This window comes from Gymnogyps californianus, chromosome 3 (genome assembly GCF_018139145.2).
Source record: "Gymnogyps californianus isolate 813 chromosome 3, ASM1813914v2, whole genome shotgun sequence".
Taxonomy (NCBI): Eukaryota; Metazoa; Chordata; class Aves; order Accipitriformes; family Cathartidae; genus Gymnogyps; species Gymnogyps californianus.
Window position 1 is genome coordinate 39,602,620 of NC_059473.1, and position 23,213 is coordinate 39,625,832.

Sequence of the window (23,213 nt, forward strand, 5' to 3'; positions counted from 1 at the left end):
GCAAGCTACCTGAAGACTAGGAAATAGCTTTCATTTGAGGTTTTGAATAGTAAAATAGACAGTGCCTTCTTTGCCTCACTGTTCACCTATGAAGTCTCCCAGGCACATCCCAGAATAAGGATTGAGCCAGGGATTACCTGAGAGAGTGTGACCCCTACAAACGCCTCAGCCCCGATGGCTACCTCCAGCAAAGGCACTGAGAGAGCTGGCCAGCTTGCTCACTATTGTCTTTGCAAGGTTGAGAAGATCAAGGAGTTAACATCCAAGTTAGGATGTTACAGTCCAGGTGAGTAGAGAGCTAGATGATTGATAGGTAAAAAATCAGTTGGGTGGTGGGGGTGAGAGGACATGGCTGTTGGGTCACACCCTGTTTGGATGCCGGTAACAGTGGGGTACCACAGGCGTCTCTCCTGGGACTTGTCCTATTTAACATCTTTATCAATGACCTGGAGGAGGCAACAGACGGCACTTCTGTGGGGTTTGCAGATGACACCAAACTGGGGGGACCAGTCGATAGGCAGGAGGGCAAGCTGGAGGGACAGGCCAGCATGGATGCTGTTGGTCATAGATGGGAACAAAGCTGTGCTGCCTTATATAAGCAGAGGATGTGATACAAAATGTACAGATCTTTCTCAGCCTCCTCCAATTCTCTTGTTTACAGTGCAGCTTTACTTGTTAGTTGTTGTATTCTGTTTAATCTCTCTTTGCAAGTGAACTACTGGGCATTGACCAGTGCCAAGGGCCAGGAAACATCACTCCACAGAACTATCTTTATTTCAGCTTTCAGTATGTTACTGTTCCCCTTCCTGTCCCTCAGGCCCTGGTAAATCTCATAAAATCCTTTTCAGATTGAAATCCTACTCTTCCCAAGCTGTAACATGTTTTACAGCATGTATTTCTCTATAGTTGTCTTAGTCTCTTGTTGACCATCTTTAGGTACCAGTTCCTTGGCTGGTAAATGTCTTCCTTATTCTTAAATTTATCCACTTTGTTTTGTTCAGAGCAATGTGTGGGGATAATAAATTGGCTCACAAGTACCTGACACTGCTTCTTAGTTCTTTCTGCCATGCCAGTTTTTCATAATACTGAATCCTAGGGATGCCTGGAAGAAGCTAGCAGCATTTTTCCCACTTACACATCTCCCAGAAGAGCTGCAAGCTGTCCGGATTTCTCTAGTAAACTCACTCAATGGATGTGCTTCCACAAAGGTGTTCCAATATTTTAATAGATTTATTCCAGAATATGATAATAAACAGTTGTTTCAAATGTCAATTTTAAGGCTTGCAAAATGTAACTGTGTACATGCATAAGATCAGAGCATAAATCAGCTCAGTAAAACAGCTTTGTAAATATTTATGAGCACAGGACCCTTCGTTTCACGCTTACTCCTTCTGTGTCCTCATCTTAAATTTTCACTTGCTTTAGTTTATGGCTGGTAGTCTGGGCCGAGTACCTGACATTGCTAAATTGCTGCCTGTTTTCTCTGGTATTGTGTATACCACAATCCTGAATCTTTATTGACTGCAGGTGAATGTATGATCTATAGAAAGAAACCTGTTTGCATGAAGGGGCAGATGCTGAATTCTGATGGACCCATGTGAAGTTTAGCAGGCACCACGTTGCTGAACTAAAGCATAGCCTGGATTTGTGTACGTGAGCTGCCATCCCTGTGGTGGTTGCAGTTGAGGCAGGACCCAAGTTCTCTGTTTGTGTTGGTATTTTGGATGGGGCTGGTTATTCAGGAGGGAGAGGAAAAGGAGCGACATTAAAAAGATCGTTGAAAAGATGACAGGTAAAGATGTGGAACGAAGGAGATGTGAAGAGGCCGTGAAGGAGCAGTGGGAAAAGAATCAGCTGTCATGATACAGCAGAGATAGTCTAGTGGGGACTGCAAAGATGAGTTATCATCTCATGCAAAAGTCTTTGCCTCCCTGGCTCCTTCTCCTGTGGCTGTGACCCTTGCCGCCGGCATCCTGGCATTTCGGTGGCCCAGAGGAGAAGGAATGACCTTTTTACTCCTTCCTTTGCAGCAGTCACAGGTGAGGGCAGAAGTATGCAATCATGGAGGCATCATTTTTTTGCAGGTTTTAAAGTTGTGCACGTGCTCACTACTCCCGTTTGTGCCGTGTTAGCCTGCAATTTCTATTACTCTTCACTACTTCACACCAAAATCTCTGACTTAGTTGCATTTTCTCCCTGTTTAACTAGTAGCAGATAGAGCCATGTTAATTGATATAATAACCAGAAACAAAATCTAAAAATAAACCTACTGATAATTTTCCAGTGTTTGTTTAGCCAGATCCTTGAAGTTCCTGAGTGGTCAGTTTGGACTGAGATAAGTGCTATCATTTTGCTTCTCTCTTGTCTGCTGGCTCTCCAGCCTTTTTGAACTGCAGCCCACAAGGGGTCCGAACAGGTAGTGCTTGTGGCAATTCAGGATGGATTATTCTCATTGAGGAGCTGGTTTCTGCTGCTTCATGAGAGGCTTTGGCAGATGAGGAGCTGTTGCTCCTGAGGTCCTGCCAGGCATGCTTCCCATGTGTTTCTGTATGTCTTCACTGAAACTGCGTGGGATCAGCAGAAAAGGGGGGTTTGGGTGTGAAAACATTTTCCGTGGTGTTTACACATCTTCATTTGAGATTTGTAAGGACAGCCAGATACACTGCCATTTAAACAATTACTTGTATTTAATTGTGTTTGCGTTTTCATTAGTGAAAAATAATGGAGAAAGATTTGCATGCAGACTTATCAGAATATTCCTATACATTGTACAAATGTACATCGTTTAATATCTTAGCATGCATTTAATCATACTTATGCAGATTTAAGTGTCTTTCTGACGGCAGTGGTATCATTCATCAGCAATTCCCCTGAAGTCCGATGATCATAGGTTTGGTGTAAACACAAAAAAAATTCTTCAAAGAGTAGATTTTGGGAAGCTTATCAGCTCTTCTTCCTGCAGTTGTGACAAATTTTGTATTTTTTTAGACACTCCTCAAGCACACTGCTGGTGTACTTGAGGAAATAAAATGCTGTTTGATCAAATAGGACGTTTGTCTTTGGTGAGTTGTGCTTAAGGTTTTTATTCTTTCATTTGTGTAGTTAGTCAAAAAAGATCTACGATCTTTTGCGGGTGACTTAACTTCCAGGTGTGTCCCTTCACCTCATGTTTCCTGCTGGCCAGTTCCAGGCAAGTCATATCCACAGCTTTCTGCAGCCCCCAGGTTGCTCTTCTGAGATGCCATGCTCTCCACATCCAGGACACAGGGCTGGGGTGAGATCCAGGTGTTGTGAGCCAAGGGCCAGCAGGATTTGGAAATGTGGAGTGGCCACCAGGAAAGCATGGACATTTCAAGAGCATCTTGAGAGGAATTAATGATGACATTGCTCTCCATCTACTTCCTAGAAAAAAAGAGAGCACAGTTCTGTTTTTATTAACTCCAGTGAGATTGATGGAAAACCTCTGCTTCTGTGAAATTAATTGAGTAAGAACGGGAGCGTATCCTCACACTAGCAGATACCTTGTCTAGATGCACAAGCCAAGTCTGAGATGTCTCCTTGAACATGCAGAACCAGTTCTTTCTGCAACAGGGAGCAGCAAGCAAACCCTCAGAAACAGTGGCCTCAATGTTACATACCTGCTTTCCCTGCAGTCCCTCTCCTTCGTCTTGGAGGATCCAGGACTGGGTTCCCTGCTGAAGCTTCCTCTTAAAATTATACCTCTCCAGAGACCTGAGATTGTGAACGACCTCTGTTTGCAACACTAAGTACAGTAAATGCTATTGTATTATCCGACAGTAGCGAATTAAATAATCCCACTCCCATCACTTTCTAACAGGATAATGTTAAAGACATTCCTCTGAGATGGAGAGTAATAATTTGCTAATTCCCCTCAGTATTTCATGCTCCTCAGTAGTGCAGCAAATTTTCTCTGAGTACCTTATTAACATTCACAATGACTTTGCAGTCCCACCCTAATAGCTCTCCGCAGAGGCAGTGACTGTGAAGGTGAGAGCTGACAGTGACACATTTTCCTCCTTTTTCTCTGCAGACTGTATTATCCTGGTTTCCATCCGCTGAGGGCTGTCCAGCTGATGCGAGTAGGCAAACTGCAGTACAGTCAAGACATGTTTCCTGAAGCGCTGGAGACCTTGAAACAGGTCAGTATTGTGAACTGTTTCTTCTCTGTCCCCCTCCCTTGCTTCCCCCGAACCTGCCGTGTGTCCCCCGCTTCTGCTCTGACTGTACCTCATGCCTTAGGATACTCCTCACTGCTTTTTCCATCAGTGGTGTTTCCCCAGGCTGCAGCTGAGTGTGGTAGTGGGTCACTGTTGCTCAGTGTTTCAGGCACTGACTTCCTCCAGTATCAGTCAGCGCTAATTACAGTTCGATAGCTCAGAGGTGCCTGGATGAAAAATTACTATTAGATCTGAAGAGATAAAGATATCTCAGTGCCTCATACTCTCCTTCTTACGGTAGCAAAGTGAATCTGGGAGCACTGAAAGTACAAGAACAGGAGCAGAGCTGCAGTTTCTACCCTCCTTATTCCCTATCAGGGATCTGTGATTTCAGATTGGAGAACTTTGCCTTTAATGCTTGCATTTTATTGTGAGCCACACTCAAATCAACAGGCATGCTTCTTGATCCCTCCTGTTTCTGTATCATTCATCATCTTTCTCTGCTTTGATCTGGTTTTGCAGCTGGTGCTTTGCTAGTTACATTTCAGCTTTAAGCCATCCCTTTTGTACCTGAGCTGACTTTTATATTAATTTCCTCCTACCCCAGGCTCTTATTTGTCCTGCCGTTATATTGCTGTTAGTATTATCCTAAATATATTGAAGAATCCTCTTCCATGTGCAACATGTCCTCAGGACGTAGGCTTTCCCTCACTTCCCATCTCAAGCCCTCAAACACTGCTAGGGTGTTTTTCTCCCCCTGGAAGATGTGCTGCCTCCAGTTCCCCTCAAAGAGGTCTTACACTTATTCCCTTGTATTATTGATTGTCCTGTGGTCAGCTTGGTCTGAAGACAGGACATGCTTCATGCGGTTCCCCCTCTCGTCTCTCAGCCCACCTCCAGTGCCTGACACAGCCTCCTCATTGCCTTTGCTGGGTGCTGCAGAAAGCCACCTGGCCCGGCTACTTGCCTGTTGCTGCTGGGCAGGAGCGGGCCCCAGTGCTCGCACCAGTGTTGGAAAGAAGTGCAGAAGTTGGCTATATGTCCCATTTGTTTAACATCCATACTATATGAAGAGCTAGTCTTGTGGCAAACAGTTAGGGCAGTAGCTTGGGATAGAAGGGGATGGGTGTCCGCACTGGGGGTGGGGAGAGAAGTGGTTTTTACTCCTGCCTGGATCCCCTATGAAGTTAATATCAGTCATGACTCTCTAGATAACTTAGTATTTTGTACTTACTTTTTTCAACCCCCATATCTATTTGGTTTTAGTATCTGATAAATTACGCAAGCTGAATAACGGATAATTTCCACATGTTGAAATAATAAATTAGTATTTAATACAATGCCAGTCTTACTAAGTCTTGGTAACTTAAATCTTTACTTGATATATTTAACTTTTATATTATGGCCAATTCTGATCATTAAAAAGCAGTTGGAAGAGTAATCAATTCTATTTTCCATGCATTATTCAGGAGTAAGTCATATATCTGTCATGTGCCAGGTAATCTGCTCTGCTGTTTCCCCTGTAATATTTATAATTTCCAAACATTCAGACTTTCCTTTTTAGCAGGTGGAGTGAGACCCCAGTCAGAGGAGCTTCTGTTTTCATTGATACTGCCGCAATAGGCATTCTTCTAATTGCATTTCTAATATGATACTGCATTAAATTAAACTGGAGTGATTTCCCCTAGAAACATCTAAATGCTGCTCATCAGTGAAGGTGGAAGTTGTGATGGGGTTTTGTACATTTTTAGTGAAGAAGTTGCCCATTGCAAGCCAGATTGCTACTGTATTATCCTTTGAATACTGAGCAATGCCTAACACAGAAACCTTTTTTCAAGCTGTGATCTCCTCTTTCGCTGAAAAGAGAGAATAAGGTGCTGCTTACCGTTCTATGCCATACCTCAGTGCATCTCTAACTGTGGTCTCCAAGCCATTAGTGGTCCACAAGGACACAGTAAGTGCTTTACAGCTGAGATGCAGAACTATTTACAAACTAATCCTGTTGTGGCTTTGCCTATTCCCTGTTCAGCCTCCCCCTTTTCACCCACACGTGTGAGACAGGGAGAGACTGAACTCCCACTCTTTGGGAGCACAGCTGAGAGGAGGAAAAGCTTCTTGTCATCCTGCTTCTCCATCCAACTTGTAAGCATAGGACACAACGCTTCTTTGGATGAGATCTGAAACTGATTCCCTTCATTGCTGTCTACATTGGAACAAATTAGAGCAAGATATAATTCCCAGTTTGTTGTGAGTAAAGGACGTGATTCCTAGTATAACTCAGATAATGTCCTAGAGTTCTATGAGAACACAGTTTGGCCCTTTGTGATTAGATGTGTCAACAGAGCATGCCACATGCTCAGAGCAGAAACTCGATTACCTTCTCTGCTTCATTACTCTTCTTAATACACTCTGACACTGAATAGCACCCTGTTGGAACCCTCATCAGACTAATTTCAGTGTGGCATTAAGGAGAAGGATGTGGAAGGTGCAGAGGAATCAAGATCTGAGTGAAATTCACCTCACTCATATAAATCCTGTTTAATCAGGCACAGCCTCAGAGCTGCTGGGGATTGACAGCCTCTCTGCATCAGATGCACAGTCTGTTAAGACCAGTAGATCTTCATACACAGCTCTGCAGCCCAGCCCTTACTGCTGCTCTCTGTGCTACCCAAAAATGAATCACTATCATAACCACCTTACTCTTAGTGCCCTTTGGGTTTAGCTCTCTGCCCTGCACCCCCAAAGAAGGCTTAAATAATGTGGAAGGCTTTATGTTACCCATTAAAATGAAATCACCCCCTAAAAGTATTTTAGGCCCTGCAGAATCTAATTTGCCAGGTTTTGGAAACAGAAGTGTTACAGAGAGGCAATGCTCCACTTCTGGAATAAAACCTGAAGGTAGCCCTTGGTTTATTGTACAACCAATGTATTATTTTTAAATTTATATACATATATATATGAAAGATGTAATGGTGGGAGGACAAATGGAATTATAGATCAGGAAAACCTTTGTCAGCAGAAGACTGGAGCTGGAGCCCAATCTGACAAACCTAATTTAAAGAGCCTGGAATGACTGTAAAAAGCAGCAATAACAAAAGTTGCAACAAGCTGTCTTGTGAGGAGAAAAGCTTCTCGACCGGGAAGCAGCACTCCTGCAGGAGCCCAGGATGGATCGGCATCTCTGGAGCTCACAGGAGCCCCGAGCAAGTGTATAGATTTGTCCTGAGGTGCACACATTAGCATAAATATTTGTTAGTTGCCATTTGTTACCTTCACAGCACTGTAAGCTCACCTGTTTGGTTGCCCATAACCTGAGGAGCTGGACTCGGTTTGGGAGGACAGGCAGGGTGCAGAGGGGAAGGCTTGGATTCAAGGAGATGTCTTCATTTCTGAGCGTTGTCTCCTCGAAGCGAGCCGATGAGTGCTGCAGTGCGTTGTCTCGGCTGCTGCTCCATCCTCTGGGCTGTGGTGGTGGTGGTGGCTGCCTGTACCCATGCACTTTCCTGAGCAGGGGCAGTGGTGCCCAGCCGCTGAGCGATGGCTGGTGAGGATGGGGGCAGGCAGGAGGATGTGATGCACACATGTATGACACTGACCAGCCAGTTTCCCCTGCAGACCCTGCACTTGGCTGGCACGGTTGCAGGAGCACCTTTGTCCTCCCATGAGCTGATGGGCATGGCTGCCTTGTCTCATGAAGGCCTGCAATAGGTACAATACCGTTTCCCTTCTTACTGTAATCCCTGGTGTGGAGGCAAAAAGCACAGGAATTGGGGTAAAATCCCTCCCAGGTTTCACAGCAACACTGAAGAAATCCCCTTTCTCTAGGTGTTTGCTTTAAACGCTGAATTTACCAGCTGTGGTTGATAGTAAATGTGATAGTTTTGGGGTTTCCTATGCCTGCTTTAACAAGCGTCCCCTTCAATCAAGAGAGATGGAAAAACACAGATACTCCCTCTGAAATGCCAGCCTTCACTTCATGCCATTTTGGCGCGTGGCCATTTGCTTTCTGCTTTCCCTGTGATGGAGCGGTGCCGTCCTGCATCTGCACACAGTTCCCCGCAGCTGTGGTGACGGGCATCCCGTCCCACCCCCATGCAAATCAGGCACAAACGACTGTGCTGCATTTCATTTGCATTCATGGAGCAACAGCCATACCACTAATCTAATGGGTTTTATATTCTTCAGGGAGACAGTATGTGGTTGATGACACTGTGGCCTGTGTTGCCGTCTTGCGATTACTATAGTTTTTCATAATTAGATTTGTTCTTTTAGCTGAGAGGAAGACCACACAGACCACAAGACGCTGCTCAGCCTCGACTCTGCTGGTTAGCTGTGTGATTTAGGAGAGCAGGGGAGTGTTCAGAGAGCCTGCATGTTCCTGCTTCTGCCCAGTAAAACAATTCCTTGCTTTGGAGGTGAAATTATCCCCAGTTTTGCACTGACCTTTGCAAAAACAGCTACATAACTTAATGCCAGTTTAATTTGGGAATTACAGAAGTCATTGCTATTCTAACTTCGATGCAGCTGGTTCTGACTCATACTGCAGCGTGTGAGACAGTACATTGCATGAGAATGATTTTCTCCCTGAGGAAACAAAAGGATAAAGACTGGCTGCATTTATCTGCCATACTGAGGAAAGAAAGGAAATAGAAAGGAAATGTTGGGAGGTGAGAGAGAAGTCAGCAATGGTAGCATTGTCTCAAGATTAGGTGTGATATTAAGGATCTTTGCCTTTTAACAGAGGCATATCCATATGGACATCTCTGGCTCTGCATCAGGGTGTCCAGGTCCATCACTACCTGCCTGACCTCTGTCCTGTAGGTGAGCTGAAGATCAAGGTCAGCTGCCCTGGGACTGCGACTCAGATGTATCCAAATGCACAGCTCTTTCTTAGCACAGGTCGTTCACAACAAATCCATCAGCTTTCTTGGCCAGGGCATGCAAACACTGTGCACCAAGTGTGTCTGGATCCATGGCCAATTCACCTGGCCACTTTGCTCTAGGGTGATCCTGTCCCTTCCTAGTTAGCCTGGGCGCAGCTATGTGTTGCTGCACTGCAACACGTACAGGATCCCACCTGCAGCTATCCTGCTCTGCACTGTCCAGGGATCCCTATACTGTGCAAGTGTTCATCTTTCTCCATCCCACTGTCTGGGCCAGGGAAGGACTGGCTATTGTTCTTGCTTTTTACACTACTTTTTCGATTATTTATTTTAAAAAAAGCTCTTGTACAGCTTAATACCTCACACTCCACTATGTTGAAATACTTCTATGATCTATTCTTTATAATATTTCTCCAATATGTTAAATTAGAAAAAGCAGAACACTAAGAACAATTTAGGTATTCTTTTCAGGGAGTATAATTATGACTTACTTGCAAACATTTTGCAAAAACATGACCAGCTTTGTATTGCTGCTAAAATAGAAATATGCAAAAATTGAGGATTTCTGATTTTATTTCACATTTCTTAGCCATTTCTGATGGTGAAGAAAGCATTTCCATTGTTCTGTTTAACTGAGTATTTTATCATTTAGCAGTAGGGCATTGTGGTAGCTCAGAACATATTTGACTCTTTTTAGAGCTCCTTGCACACTGATTTGTTTTGACTGCTATTTCAACTTGTTCTTTCAATCTTTTGCTGCCTCCCTCTTCTTTTAAGCATTAGCTAATTCAAAGCAAAAATAAACTGTGCTAGAATTTACATATGCTTGCCAGACTCTAGAATTTGGAAGTAGGCTTTCATTCATTCCACCAAAGAATATATTTATTTTTATTTTTATCTTTCCAATTTAAAGGAAGCCCCTTCCTCAACATTTGTTTCCAAAAAGATCCTTTTTTCTGCAATCCAAAGCTGATTTAGCTGAATTTTGTCAGCTGACTGGACCAGGAACCCATTGAAACACAGGCTGCATTTAGTTTTTGACAATTCCTCAGTTTGGGATGAGGAAAAATCTCTGAGGTATTTTCTCCTACCAGTACACTTCTAGCTCCCTTGTTCTTTCTTCAGAAGTGCTGAATCCATTTCCATCTGGTGCTTCTCTCCTTGCAGGACGAATTTAATAGAAGGAAGATGCAGAAATGTCATATGAAAACTGATGATCTAAACATGAGCTGGGCAAAGAGCATTTCAGACATATCTGTGGCAGGGAATCAGTAACACTACAGGCAATATCTGCAAGCGTAAATTGGCCTCGCAATAGAAGATGACAAACACACACAGAAAATCATCCCTGGGAAAAGCAGCAAAGACCCATTCCCCTGCATGCCTTTTTAGAGTGAAACTATTAATGTACTCATTTGTTTGATGCTATGCATAGTTTCTCCTGATATAGTTAAGGCACTTTATTCCATTGGTTAAGCATTAATCTATTTCTATTTACAGGACTTTGAGGCTACTAGCATCATGAACGTCAGTCGTCTTTTAAATAATGTATCAAAACCTTGGGTGCTGTAGCTGACCAATGTCAAAATGGCCTTCATGCCTCAGCGCAAACGTATCTTCCTCTACTATTCCAAACATCCATCTGTGCAACACATTTGTGGGCTTTAACACCTAAGAATAATGTGTCAGTGCCTCGTCCTTTGTCAGGGACTAATCATTATACACTTTGGGATGCTTCACTCCTGTTTCTCCTATGCCATGCATTCAAGCCCCCAGCTGCCAACCACTTGAGGACCAGTACTTATATCCCTGCCCCACTTCAGGGACCAACCCCTTTGCATGGTCTGCACAAAGACTAACGTGTCCCTTTCTGTTCTCTCCTCAAGGCCTATAATATTATGAAGGTGACCCATGGGACAAATCACAGCCTGATACAAGCCTTGATGGAGATAAAGGAACAGTGTGAGGCCATCATGAGAACACAGTGAAGACAACCTCTAGTCTGGAAAACAAAATATTGAAGGAGAAAGGAAATGAAATGCTTTTTATTGCATTGGGAAGCTTCTTGATGATTTTGGTGTCTTTTCATTAGGTCCTACTTACTTTACAAAAATGTTTAGTATTTGTTAGTTTTGCTGTATGATCTGAATTGAGTTGATGTTTGGAGGAATATCTGCAATTTTCAGAAGATTTTTTTTTTTCCTACCAAACAATCTAATTGGCAATACCTAATAATCAATTTACAACACCTAATTTAATTGATAGTAAGTACTGGGAAATGCATACAGAGTCTTAATCAGTTACAAAGTGATGTAATTCTATTGATATCAGCAGTCAATTTTTTATACCAGTTTATGCCAGCAATTAAGGATCTTGTGTCAGACACATTATAAGTAGAGAGAATATATTTTTTCCCTTTGCCTTGCCCTTAGGTGTGGTTTCCAAAAGCCTGATCCAGTGCTCTTTGACATCAAATAAGTTTCCCAATGTTCTAAATAAGATTTTCCTCCATCCCAATATATCTGCAGGGCTCTGTCCCTCTTCTTGCATTTAATATGTTATAATATCGAATATTAAAGTGGATTGAATAAAAAAATTAATCAAAAGTGTATCTATGTGGAAATTGCTTGCTCTGTTTTCTCCCCATTTTGACTGCTTCAAGAGTTTCTCACCATACCAGTTTTTAAAAGAGAGAGATTTGGACCTGTGAGCTCAGTGGTATGGTTTCTAGACCTTCCTGAGCCTGTGGGGTTTGGATTTCACTTCCCCAAATAGTGAAGCTCTGAGATACAGATGACCGCTGAATTGGGAGGTCATCCCTGGGGGAGAGAAGGATGTCTTAGAAAGCACGGGCGCCCCATTTCCCCACGCTCATCAGCGAGAGAGTTGTTCTTGCCAGAGCTGCTGACTTCCATTTTTAACACAGAAACAAATGTTAACAAAAGCCAAATATTTATGAGGAACACTGAAACCTAAATAATTTAAGGCCTTTGAAAGTATCATTTCAGGTGTGTCACTCCTCTCTAACAATTTATTGCTGCTACTCCAGCCATGACTGTTATTTCATTAATCCATCGTTGTTGTGAAGTCAGGCTTTTTTCACACCAGTAACTTGACACCATTAATTATTACGAGATGAGAACACATTTAAAAAGAAAATGAACACTCTGGGCATAATTTACAGCCACAGCACATGAATGCCAACGCTGAGGAAGATATCTCCTTTCAAGGCGTTTGAATTTGTTCCAGCGTATGAAGCGTTCACTTGCCCGGCAGTAATAAGCAAGCAATAACCTATGAAATGCAGCGCATTTCTGGAGTACATAGCATGGCTGGATGCCAGAGGCCAAGTCATATCAGCCACCCAAGAAGTGCAATAATCCTCACAGAAATTCACTGCTTGGTTGGGTCTTCTTGCTATTATGAAAAGGAAATTATCTGGGGGAAAAGGTCAGACCTTTGCATTTATTGGGATTTCTGACAAAGTAATGGCATCACTGATGGACAATCAGAAAATGTGAGGGGTACCCAGTCTTCAAGAGCTATTTTCTGGTTTTAAAGGGCACATGCATATTAGAATTTATGTGCTTTTGCATAAAGATGATGCTTATGTTATCTCACGATTACATATCTAATACTAAGATTTGCAAATGGAAGGGACTTCCGAATGTAAGGTAAGATGATGCATTAGTTTATGCAGCATGTATTGGGAGATGGCCCGCCAGCTCTCGTGTATGCAGACACATCTGTATGTATGAACTGCAGCACTGTTTTCTGGGGCTTCTGGTACAAGGACACCTCAACTCTCCACGTGCAATAGCAGGGAAAGGTGGGCGCTAGGGGAGGGGCAGAGTTACCTGATGTCAGATGAGAAAGGCCACATTACGTCAAGCTGAAGGATCTACCTACACTGGTATTTTCTCTCCAGCAGCGGTCTACAGCAGATGCTTAGGGAAAATGTACAAGCGAAACAGTCCAACGACTGTCTGTTGGGAAACGGAGAAAGAGCGTGCTATGTTGGCTGCAGAGCGTCATGACAGCAAGTGTGCTGCCACGCGCGTAGGGCTGTAGGAAACTGATCCGCAGCCCACTGAGCAATGCGAGAAACCACATTGGCCCCAGGTTGGTCTGGGGCTCAGGTTTCTGGCTCAGGGTCCTGAGGGCACCGCTGCGCTGCCCGCCCTGCCTGGCCTTCTCCTCTGGGCTGGTCTGCGGAGACGCCTTAGTACAGGGGCGTAATTCATGCTTTATATTCATTACTGTTGATGCAAAATTTGCATTTCTTTCAGCTTGGTCAAGGAAAGAGTCAAGTTTTCTGGCTGGTTTCAATCATTTACTGAGCGGTTTCCCTTGGAGTTTCCCATGTACTAACACCACCAGCAGGGCTGCTGGTGCTGCAGGGGAGGTTGCTGTGGGCAGATTTTCTCTCCCAGTAGTCCCACTCCAGCCTATTTTCTGTGAAGAAAGCTGGCCAGTGACTGTGGAGAGATTTAGCTAAATGCATCGTTTGAAAGTGCAGTAGCAAGCAAGCGTGCCAGCAAGGAAGGAACATGAGATAAGCACTCATTTCAAATCAAGTAATCTTATTTTTCCAGCTCGGACTCAAAGTAGCTGGAGTTGTCTTTACACAGACATCATGTTTCGGTCTTCACAAATAATATCTGTCAAATTTTTCAGGCAGTATCAGCTTGCTAAGATAAAGATGCTAAAGTCAGAAAGAGGCAGACTGCAACGTTATCTGTAATGCTGGCAGGCTTGCTGCTTGCTTCCAGCAGGTCAGAGACTGTTCCACTGCCTTTTGGAAAGCAATGGTAATTTGGATTCACCTCAAGTTTTAGGAATACATTTTGAGTTACTTTTGATTTGTCACTATCCTTTAAATTAGTCCAGGAGCAACAATGTTAGATTGCACTTAGAGGGAGTTGAACTGCATCGTAGTATGTGTTTGGAAGAAAAGCAGTACCCACACACAGGAGAAAAACATGGGGGATGATACAGTTTTGCTAAGAATATTTGACTCCAGTTGAACAAAATATCTGTCCTAAAAAAAAAAAAAAAATTTAGTTCCCTAAACTGTACTGTTTCTTTAAGCATGGTGTAATTCTCTGTATCCATACCCCTCAAGGTGTGCTGACCTGATGTGGGAGTAAAAACTCGCTGGGCCCTTAGCAAACAGAACTTGCAGTGCATAGCAGAGGTGGTAGAAAGTAAAAGAAATGCAATGAGAGAAAAATGGAGTGAACCAATTTTTTAGAGCTTTGCCCTCCTTGAGTCTATCAACCTGTGTGTGGAGTCTGTTGTGCATGGGTTTATGCCAACAAAACTCGCCCACTACTCAGCCCTTTCTCTGCTTCTCGTTGTAGCCGTGTTCTCCGATGGCTAGGTTTTTTAAGCTAGCTTTTCTTAGACTTGTTATTTTTTTTACATAGCACATTTATGAAATACAGAGGCTATTTCCCAGCACAGTATATTCCAAATAGTCCCTGGCCACTGCAAGGCTCTTAATGAACAGAGTTCTGTTTTTCACAGAGGTTGTGCCAATTATGAGGATTTTTTTTTCCTGATTCAGAATTAAATCTCCCATAAGACAAGGAGAATAAGGAAGGTCTTACAGTTATGGACGTAGAGTTCTGGCTTGGCTTCTCTGCTCCACCAGAAACTGTGTCTGTCCTTGGGCAAATCAGCCGGGGTTAGATTGACGTCCATAGCTGGGCTTTGTCATTGTTGATGCTTGGGAAATTTCTCCTCACTATAAAAAAAAAAAAAAAAAAAAAAGAAAAAGGAACTGGCTGTGACACTCTCCATATGTCTGCCTGTCTACTTCCCTACCTATAAAGGCTTAAAGAGTCTATATGCATTCCCTTACTGCATTTTTTGTAGGACAGCAGGAGAGCTATGTGCAGAAAATGTAGTTCTCAAAATACCTCTGAGTACTTTAAAGAGGAGGCTAAGTATTATTTCACAGTTGAGGAAAAAGAGGCCCGCAGATAAGTGACTCAACATGCTCAAGTTCATGCAACAGCAGAACTGCAAACAGCCCTGGAGCAACGGCTGGCGGGGTGTGGGTCAATGCCTTCTCCCACAGAAAAAAAGATGTTAATGTGAGCAGCAAACTCAGTGACAGTGTTGCAGAGAGGCCCCTCACCAAACAAAATAACAGTTACAGAAACTACTAATTATAGGGGAGAAACATTTGGCCAGCCTAGCTTTTGGGGAAGAGTAGCAAACAGCTGGTTGCCATGTTAATTTACAAACATTAATCATGTCCCACATGAACATGTCCAGACTGGTGACAGAGCTGTAACTACATGCAATGTCTCTGTTCCAGTCCTGCCATCGCTGGTTGTGGGTTGCGCGGGATGGAATGGCATCATCGTACTTTCTTGTTGCAATTGCAGGTATTGCCTGAGAGTTCCTCCACAACTGAGTTGCCTCACATGAGCAGAGTGCTGTGAGCTGCCCCTGCCTAAGCTGTGCCTCCTCCACATGGACAAAGCTTTGGTCTCGACCCACGGCACTTCAGCAAAGTCTAAAGAACAGTCGAAAAAATCCCAAGCAAAGGCTTTTGGGCATTTCAGACCAAAGCCATGTTAGAGTTCCTCTTTTTTTTTTTTTTTCCTTCTTCTTTTTAAATGGCTATTTTCTTTTTCCTATCAATATACATTTTCCTATACAAAAGTCCTTTTCATTTCTGATTTTATGAAATAATAAGCCTGAAAATACATTTGAGATGGCTGTTTTGTAAAATACGCCCTACAAGAACATCTAAGCATGTATTTTTCCTGCCCTAAGCATAAAGAGTGCACCTTACCTGAAAGCCTGCAGTCTGATATTCTTGCCATTCAGCACAGTGGTTTCTGTTTATCCCCACAACAGCGATGTGTAAGCCATGCCTATATGACCCCCATTAGTATTTCATGGGGAAAGTTCAATGTTTTTATTTGCTCTGCACTTGTGATCAACGCGGACAAATCAATTCTAATTCCATCATTCTTTAGACTTTTTGTAGGTTTTAATAAGGACCTTAGAGATTCCTTCCCCCCTCCCAAAAAAAGAATAACTCAGGCTTAGTAATTAGGCTTCATACAGTCACTGCTCACACAGAGGAACCTAACAAGTTCTTTATAGTTCCCAGGAGACCAATTAACCTTCTTTTAAATATATCTCTATATAGCTACAGAGACAGGCATGCACAGAAACGCACATACACACAAGCTTTTCAGTAGTCTCAGACGCTCCAGCTCCTTGTTAACCAAATGCTGATGGGGCTCACAGCAAGAGAGCAGGGCTGAAGCATCCTGCCTTAGTCCTTCTTAACTCCAAAACTGCCTAAATCAGGACAGAGCACAATCTCTTCTTCTGATTTCCTTGCTTCCAGGACAGGAGGAAGGGGATAATCACACAGCCTCTTCTTTGCTTAAAGTTCCCCTCCATCTCCTGGGCTTAGGCAGGCAGCACTTGCTGGTCTCCTTACCTGGAGCTAAGAAGCCTGCTCCCCTGTCTCTCTCTCAGCTAAGGGCTGGTCTAGTGGGGCTGACAAGACTGGAGGAAAGAGCAGTGTTTTCTTCCTCCGCCCCTACAATTCAGCAGCTCTGATTCCCAGTCCCCAGAGGCTCCAAATAGGAAGGTGGCAATTTTACATACCTCTTGGAGGAAAACTGCACATTAAATCACAGGTGATTCCTCTTGACAATTCCACTTGACTTTCAGAGCGGGAGCCAGGAGACGGTAATAGAGAAGGGCGTCTGATGAGAAAATTAGCAGAGCTCCACTCTTCCCCTCCCCCAGGCCCCGTGCTCTTCTCTGTGCTGTACTTGCCTATTTACTTTTAATAAAGCTCCTTTTAATGAAGCCTTTTTAGTGTTGCCTTCCTGTTGTAGTAGGTGCCAGGTGTAGTGCTAAGCATCCCGTGATGAAACAGGTAGAGGAGAGGTCTGGCCTGATCCTCCTTGTGCTGTCCTTTGCCAAGCTGGGGACACCCAACTGATGTGTTGCGAAGTCACAGAGCTGCCATCCCTCTCACTGGCAGCAGCACACTGCAGGAGCCCACAGTGAAGGACGGAAAGCCTGTTGTGGTCTTTGGAGAGAGTCACAGGCATCACACCACTGCAGGGAGGAATTGGTCTGCATACCTATAGCAGTAGCCATACAGCTGAGGGACAGCCGGTGGTCTGGGAACTGGAGTAGCAGAGATGATGGAGACTGTGTGAAAGGGAGCAGTCACTGCTGGGGGTTTGCTTCTGCTTCTCCTGGGCAATCCCGTTCTCCCATTTGGATGCAAGGGCCCCTGTACTTCAGTCTCCTTTTCAAAGTCACATCAAGCTCTGGGGACAAAGTATTCAGTGAGGTACTGGCAATGTCTGGATTTCTATTCTCTTCAATGTCATTAATGTCTTGTACCCAGCTTATACCCTATATAGGACTGTGATGAAAGTACCATTACTGGTGAGTGATGTTCCCCATCATGCTAACAGGAATGCTGGATGAGGGCAATTCTCTATCACAAGTTGGGAATGTTAATTTCTGAACATCTGTGGCCGAATGCAACAGTAAATGACAATATTTTAAAAGGTCAGTGTAATGAGGGTATACAAAGACTTTTTTTCACACTTACCAAATGTTTTCTGTGGGGATTGTTACATAATTTGTGAAAAATAATAGACAAAAATCTGATTTTATATTTTCTGCAAAGACCAGAGGAATGCTGATCCCAAGTCTGGGATGGGGCAGCCCACCAGCCACCGGGCAAGGATGCTGTCTTGCTTATGGCTGGCAGATGGGAAGATGGATAAAAATCCTTCAGATGAGCATTGTCCAAGTTCATTTCATCAAAGCCCCAAAGCTCTTCATGCAATCCATCTAATGTGACTATGATACACCCGGGCCACAAAGCTGTTCGTTTTACCATTCAAATCTAAAGCCTTGGCAAAACCTGTCCTTCCAAGGTGGTGGAGAAGTTCATCAATAGACAAACATCTTCTCTGCTGTGGAATAGCCCTTCAAAATCTGCTGCTAAGTCACAAGAAATGATGGTTATTGGGTGGTGGGAGCCAGGAGCTTGTCCTGCTCGTGAACTGGAAAAAGGCCCGTTTGCTGACAAGCCCCTGGTTGGTGTTTGCAGAGCTGCAGAAACGACATAGGTTTAGAGCTCTGCAGACCTACGGACTTGCTCAAATCTATCCCATGACCCAAAGAGGCTTTAACCTCGGCCTCTTTCCTCTTGACAGAGCCCTGTCAGACAGTCACTTAGCCAGGCAGGTATCTCAATTCAGACCAGAGCCAAATGAGAAGCTGAGGGCAGCAAAGGCAAGGATTTTGTTCCTGCCTGATGTGATGCCTTCAGCGAACACCTTTCCTTTACGTGTGGGGAATGCAGCAACATGCCAAAGCCAACTCTAGAGCATATTGCATTTTTCACAGTACAGGACCAAGGTGCCTTGGGGCACTTTTTGAGGCCCTCCACCTCATGCTGCAGAGAGCGTTTTGTGAGCTGCGGGGAGCTTCCCGCTTCCCTGCTCTGCACCGCAGGGAAACGGGTGCCTTCCTCACTGCCCCCTTCGTGTCCTGCTCTGTCAGTGACGCAGCCTCTCATCAGGAGCTGTCGCTCTTGAAGTCATTGAGGTTTTACCCTTGTAAAAAGATGTCAAGTGTCCAGCTTCTGTTGGGGGGCAGGAGGGAGGGAACAGAGAGCAAAAAGCTCAATTAAAAAAAAAAAAAAGCCACAAAATAATCATTTCTGAAGTGGCATGGAAATGTTTAGCTTGCTGCTCCACTCTTGGCAAGTGTCAGAGAACAACAGTTAAGCAGCACAAGTCTTCCAACTACTACATTGGCTTTGGATCACGGCAGCTTTTTTGTGCCCGTTGCTCCCTGGTACCGGCCGAGCCAGGCCAGTTCTGCCGCCGTCTGCCTTCCCCCTAAAGCCCTGCGATGGGCATTGCAGTGAGCCGGGCTCAGCTGTCACTGCCGTTTTGTGGAGCAGGGCTTTGCAGCCTGGGGACACCCACGGAGGAGGGGTTTGCAAAAGGCACCTGAGGAAAGCGAATCTTGTTGTCATTAGGCTTGAATTCCCTCTACCATCTGCAACTCCCGTGAAAAAGCTTAAGCAGCCTGCCAGATGAAAACGGTGGAAACCCTGAATTGCCTCAGGCCGGCAGATGGTCCCAGGCAGAGAAGCCCAGGTTTGGCACCAGTGCCCCTGTGCCAGCCTTCACCCAGCCCTGCCATAGAGCTCAGGCGCCGTATGGACTTTCTTGCAGCAAAATCTCACTGTATGAAGTGGCCGACAGTGAGCGGGCCAGCTCCTGGCCAGCCAGCATGGCCTTGCAGCCAAGCTAAGCTTCTAGGATGCGGTCAGGTGTATTTCTTAGAGAAATGGGTTTACAGCTTTCCCACCTGAAACACTTTGATTATTTTGGGCTTAATTACAAGTTACCTCACTGTGTGCTTTAAAAAAAAAGAAAGTTTTACTCTGTCTTGCCTGGGGAAGAATTTCTAGGGTCATAGAGGGAATTTAAAGCTCAAAGGTTTACAATCCCGGCAAGATAAGGCAGTATAACAGCCTCCACACTTTATGGTGCTAGCTTATGAAGAGGTCAAAATGGCTTAGCATGAGGGTCAATTTTACTCAAAGTTCCTGTTTGAGGAAGGGAAAAAACATCCCAAATCTTCATAGCTAGCTTTGACATAACTATTAGGTTATAGGGGTTTGGGTTGTTTGGTGTTTTTCCTCCTAGCCCCAGTGGGTTTTCTGCTTCCAGTGTGACAACAAAATGAATTCCAAAATGAGATGGTGTCTCTGCCGCAGGCCTCTGGCCAGGTGGTGCCACTGCGTGTCCTGTGCCTTTGTAGGGGCGAGCGAGGCACTATCACGTTCATCCTCTCTGCAACTCACCTGGTATTGCTCGGTTCTTAAATTGCTGAGAAGTCTATGAATGTCCACCCACCTCCATGAACCTGGACGGGTTCTGCCATCCCCTTTGTCTCCCCTCAGTCCTACCTCTCTGCGGCGTAGCGCTGCCTTGTCCCCGCTCCAGTAGCACTGGCCTCAGTTATAAACTGGGGAACAAGGCTGTAACCACATTGCACTGGGACATCTCATGGGGGCTGTGCACAGGCAGCACCACTGTCCTAGTGTCCATGTGATATACAGTGGTCAAAATGGCCAACTCAGAATAGCCTTAAAAGCACCGTAATAAGAACCTAAGGATAGCTTTGCAATGACCTCCTAGGGAGACTGACATGCCTTGACTTTGATGTCTACACTAACTTGCCACAGAGAGCTGGGAAACCTGCTTCTTGGGCCAGTGTATGTTGCAAATATATGGAAAAATTTGGAAAGCAAACTATTAACAGGACATAAAAGCAAGCCAGGAATTGTTCAGAGGGGCAATAAATAAATATTTCATAGAATGAGTCACGGGTGCCTAGGTGATGTTACTGGGTGGAGAAATCAATCCCAGAACAATTTTTTCACTGTGGAAGTATTTCAGTGCCCCAGTACTCTCACACTAACGGCATCCCCATCAAAGATTTCAGGTGAGAAGCCCTCTTGCTAGGCTAGGGGTTTATTTAGTATGCACATAGTGTTTGTTCCTGTGACTGACCCACTCTGCAGACCACTTCACGCCACTGCAATGCTAATTGTCAAGCAGACTAGGATTGGTGCTCCCACTGTTTCGGCCTTGCCAGCAGAAAGAATAGAGTCTAATGGATGTAAAGCCTGGAATGCCGAGGCTTACAGGCTGTCCAGAAGCTTTTCTGTGGATTTCACAGCATCTTAATGGATTTACATATAACCTTCAGAAATGTTCTTTGAGCCTCTGGAAACGCAGGGCAGGCGTGAGTCCCAGCTACGCCAGCCCCTGGGGGCAGCATGAGTCAGCAGCCGCAGGGCGAGGAGCTGAACCTTTCTCATTATTGGCGTAATTGCCATGCCTTCCATTGTCCTTGGAAATTAGGAGAAAATGATGTTTACAGTGTCTTGCTTGGCTCCCGTGGTGCTGCTTGCTGGGTATTGTGAGGTTTCCATCAAATATGGTTTAGGAGCAGGCAGCTTGCTCTTTAATAAAAACAGGGCTGTGAATCTTCCCGCAGCTGCCATGACTCTCTTCATAGTCCCTGGGCATCCAGTTAAAGCACAGAGATGGGAGCGAGCTGGGCCACTATGCATGGACAGGCACTGAAAGACAAGGCGGGTAAAAGCACTGGTACACCTTCAGCGCCACTGGGCACTCTTATTTCAAGCAGGCTCCAAGGGGCAGTTTGCAAGGGGCCGTGCTGAGCGGCACAGAGCATCCAATGGCAGCGGTGTGGAGGATTCTGCAGAGCACAGCCCGGCAAGCAAGGTGGCTTGTGTGCTCCCCCCTCTCTGCTTTATTGTAACTACAATGAGCAATTAATCTTTTGACAAACTAAATATAGGAAAATGTCAGGTTTTCTCCCATCTCTCTGGTTTCCTGTCATTCAGAGAATGAAGCTGAGGAGGGATGAGACAGGGACAAGGAGAGTCCCTGCTCCTTTTAAGGTGAATGACAAAGGTCCTCCATCACTGGAGGTGTGAGACTTCCTCTACGCAGCAAGCCCCGAGTCCCGCACACTGCACCCACGTGTCTGGCTGCACTTGGGTATCTAGAAGATAGAAATGGAAATATGGATGTGCGCCAAACGCACACAGCTGCACACGCTTGGCTGCCAGTTGGTTGGCATGAAACCTGCAATCTGACGCAAAGCATGGGTGCCAAACCTGTGCAATAAATGTCCACAGAAGAGATGCACATAAACATGTATGAAAATGAATGCAGGTCTTTTCCCTAGACAAGCGTCCATTGGGGATGGACCATTTTTGGCCATCTTAGAGCTTTTCCCAGGTCAGCACTTGTCAGGGTTGTTCTTCAAGGAAGAGTAGATAGGACCTCCAAGCTACCTACTTGCTTTTGGAGGTTATGAAAGTGGTCTTTGAGCAATGATGTAGAGCATTCGTGTGGTCACGGCCAGTATAGTGTTGCTCAGTGTTAAATAGCAGATGTCAGCCTCCAAAACTGCCAGATTGGCAACTATCAAGAATACTAACAGATATCATAAAACATAAAATCCACTCACAGATGGCCTTTTTCTAGAGGAACTAAACATTAATTTTGTGTTCATCTGAGAGACTGTGAGCTGAATTTTCTTGTTCCCCTCCCTCCTGAGCAGCTTCCAGGCAGCTAGTGCTGCCAACCAAAATGAAGGTGAGGTCCTGGGAGCCCCAGTGGTTTGCCGGCAGATGTAGGAAAGGAACCAGCTTTAGCAACTACTTCCCCTTCTCCTGGTTGTCCAGTAGTTGGGGAGTTTGTTCAGGACTCCATAAGGAGATGGGGCTGTCAGGTTCCCACACTAAACCCTCTCCTGATTTTTAGCCTGGCAAGATATTGGTTTTAAAGAGAAGGTAAGACTTGGTCATGGCTGGGGCGTTAGCTTACAAGAGGTGCTAACAATTTCAAGCAGGCCTCATAAGGACACCAGCCTTTTCCTAGGTGTGAGCCCCTGCTCTTGCTCCGTGCCTGAAACCTTTCCTGGCAGTCTTGCTCCAAACAGGAGGTGTGCAGCATCGAGGTCTCTAAGGCTTCAGAACTGGCCAAGAGTGAATTGATTTTGTTTTCCACTCATACAGAGATCCTCACCATCAGTTCTGCCTCAGACAAAGTCTAGGACTTGCGCTAACCCATTTTTCTGTGTTTTTGTCACTGTAAGGCACTTCAGGCTCTTTAATACTGATGTGGCTGCATGATAACAGCAATGAAGATAAATTACCTCAAAAATAGGCAACAAGCCTTTTAGCTCTTTAGAGCAAATCAGAGCTATTCTGAACAGCCCACAGACGAAATAAATGGCCGTTTATCTTCATTTACAGCTACTGTGGAGACGCACCAGCATGCAAATTCACTGGCCCAGGGGCAACAGCTAAGGTAGTACTGGAGTCATAGGGTTTGCTGCTGGGAGAGGAGAAATGAGGAGAAACTCCCTCCTTCCCTCCGCCACACCATCTCATTACATGCCAGCTTTTGCCTCTGTAACCACCTCGATATTTTTCATGTGGAAGAGCTGGGCATCGTAGATGACTGCATCCTCTGCCACTGTGACTGCTGGCTCTGCCACCGAGCTGGTATAATAA

At 44.8% G+C, this 23,213-nt stretch overlaps 1 protein-coding gene across 3 annotated transcripts in view; it reads left to right on the plus strand.

Annotated features, from left to right (window-relative positions):
- The window catches only part of SMYD3 (SET and MYND domain containing 3), a 432,268-nt gene extending 420,606 nt beyond the window's left edge, over positions 1 to 11,662 (plus strand). For all 3 annotated transcript variants that reach the window (XM_050894927.1, XM_050894928.1, XM_050894929.1), the window contains 2 exons: positions 4,052 to 4,160; positions 10,948 to 11,662. In XM_050894927.1, the coding sequence (XP_050750884.1) occupies positions 4,052 to 4,160; positions 10,948 to 11,049 (211 nt within the window). In that variant the 3' untranslated portion in view covers positions 11,050 to 11,662. The remainder of the gene's footprint in view (positions 1 to 4,051; positions 4,161 to 10,947) is intronic.
- Positions 11,663 to 23,213: the final 11,551 nt, after the last annotated feature.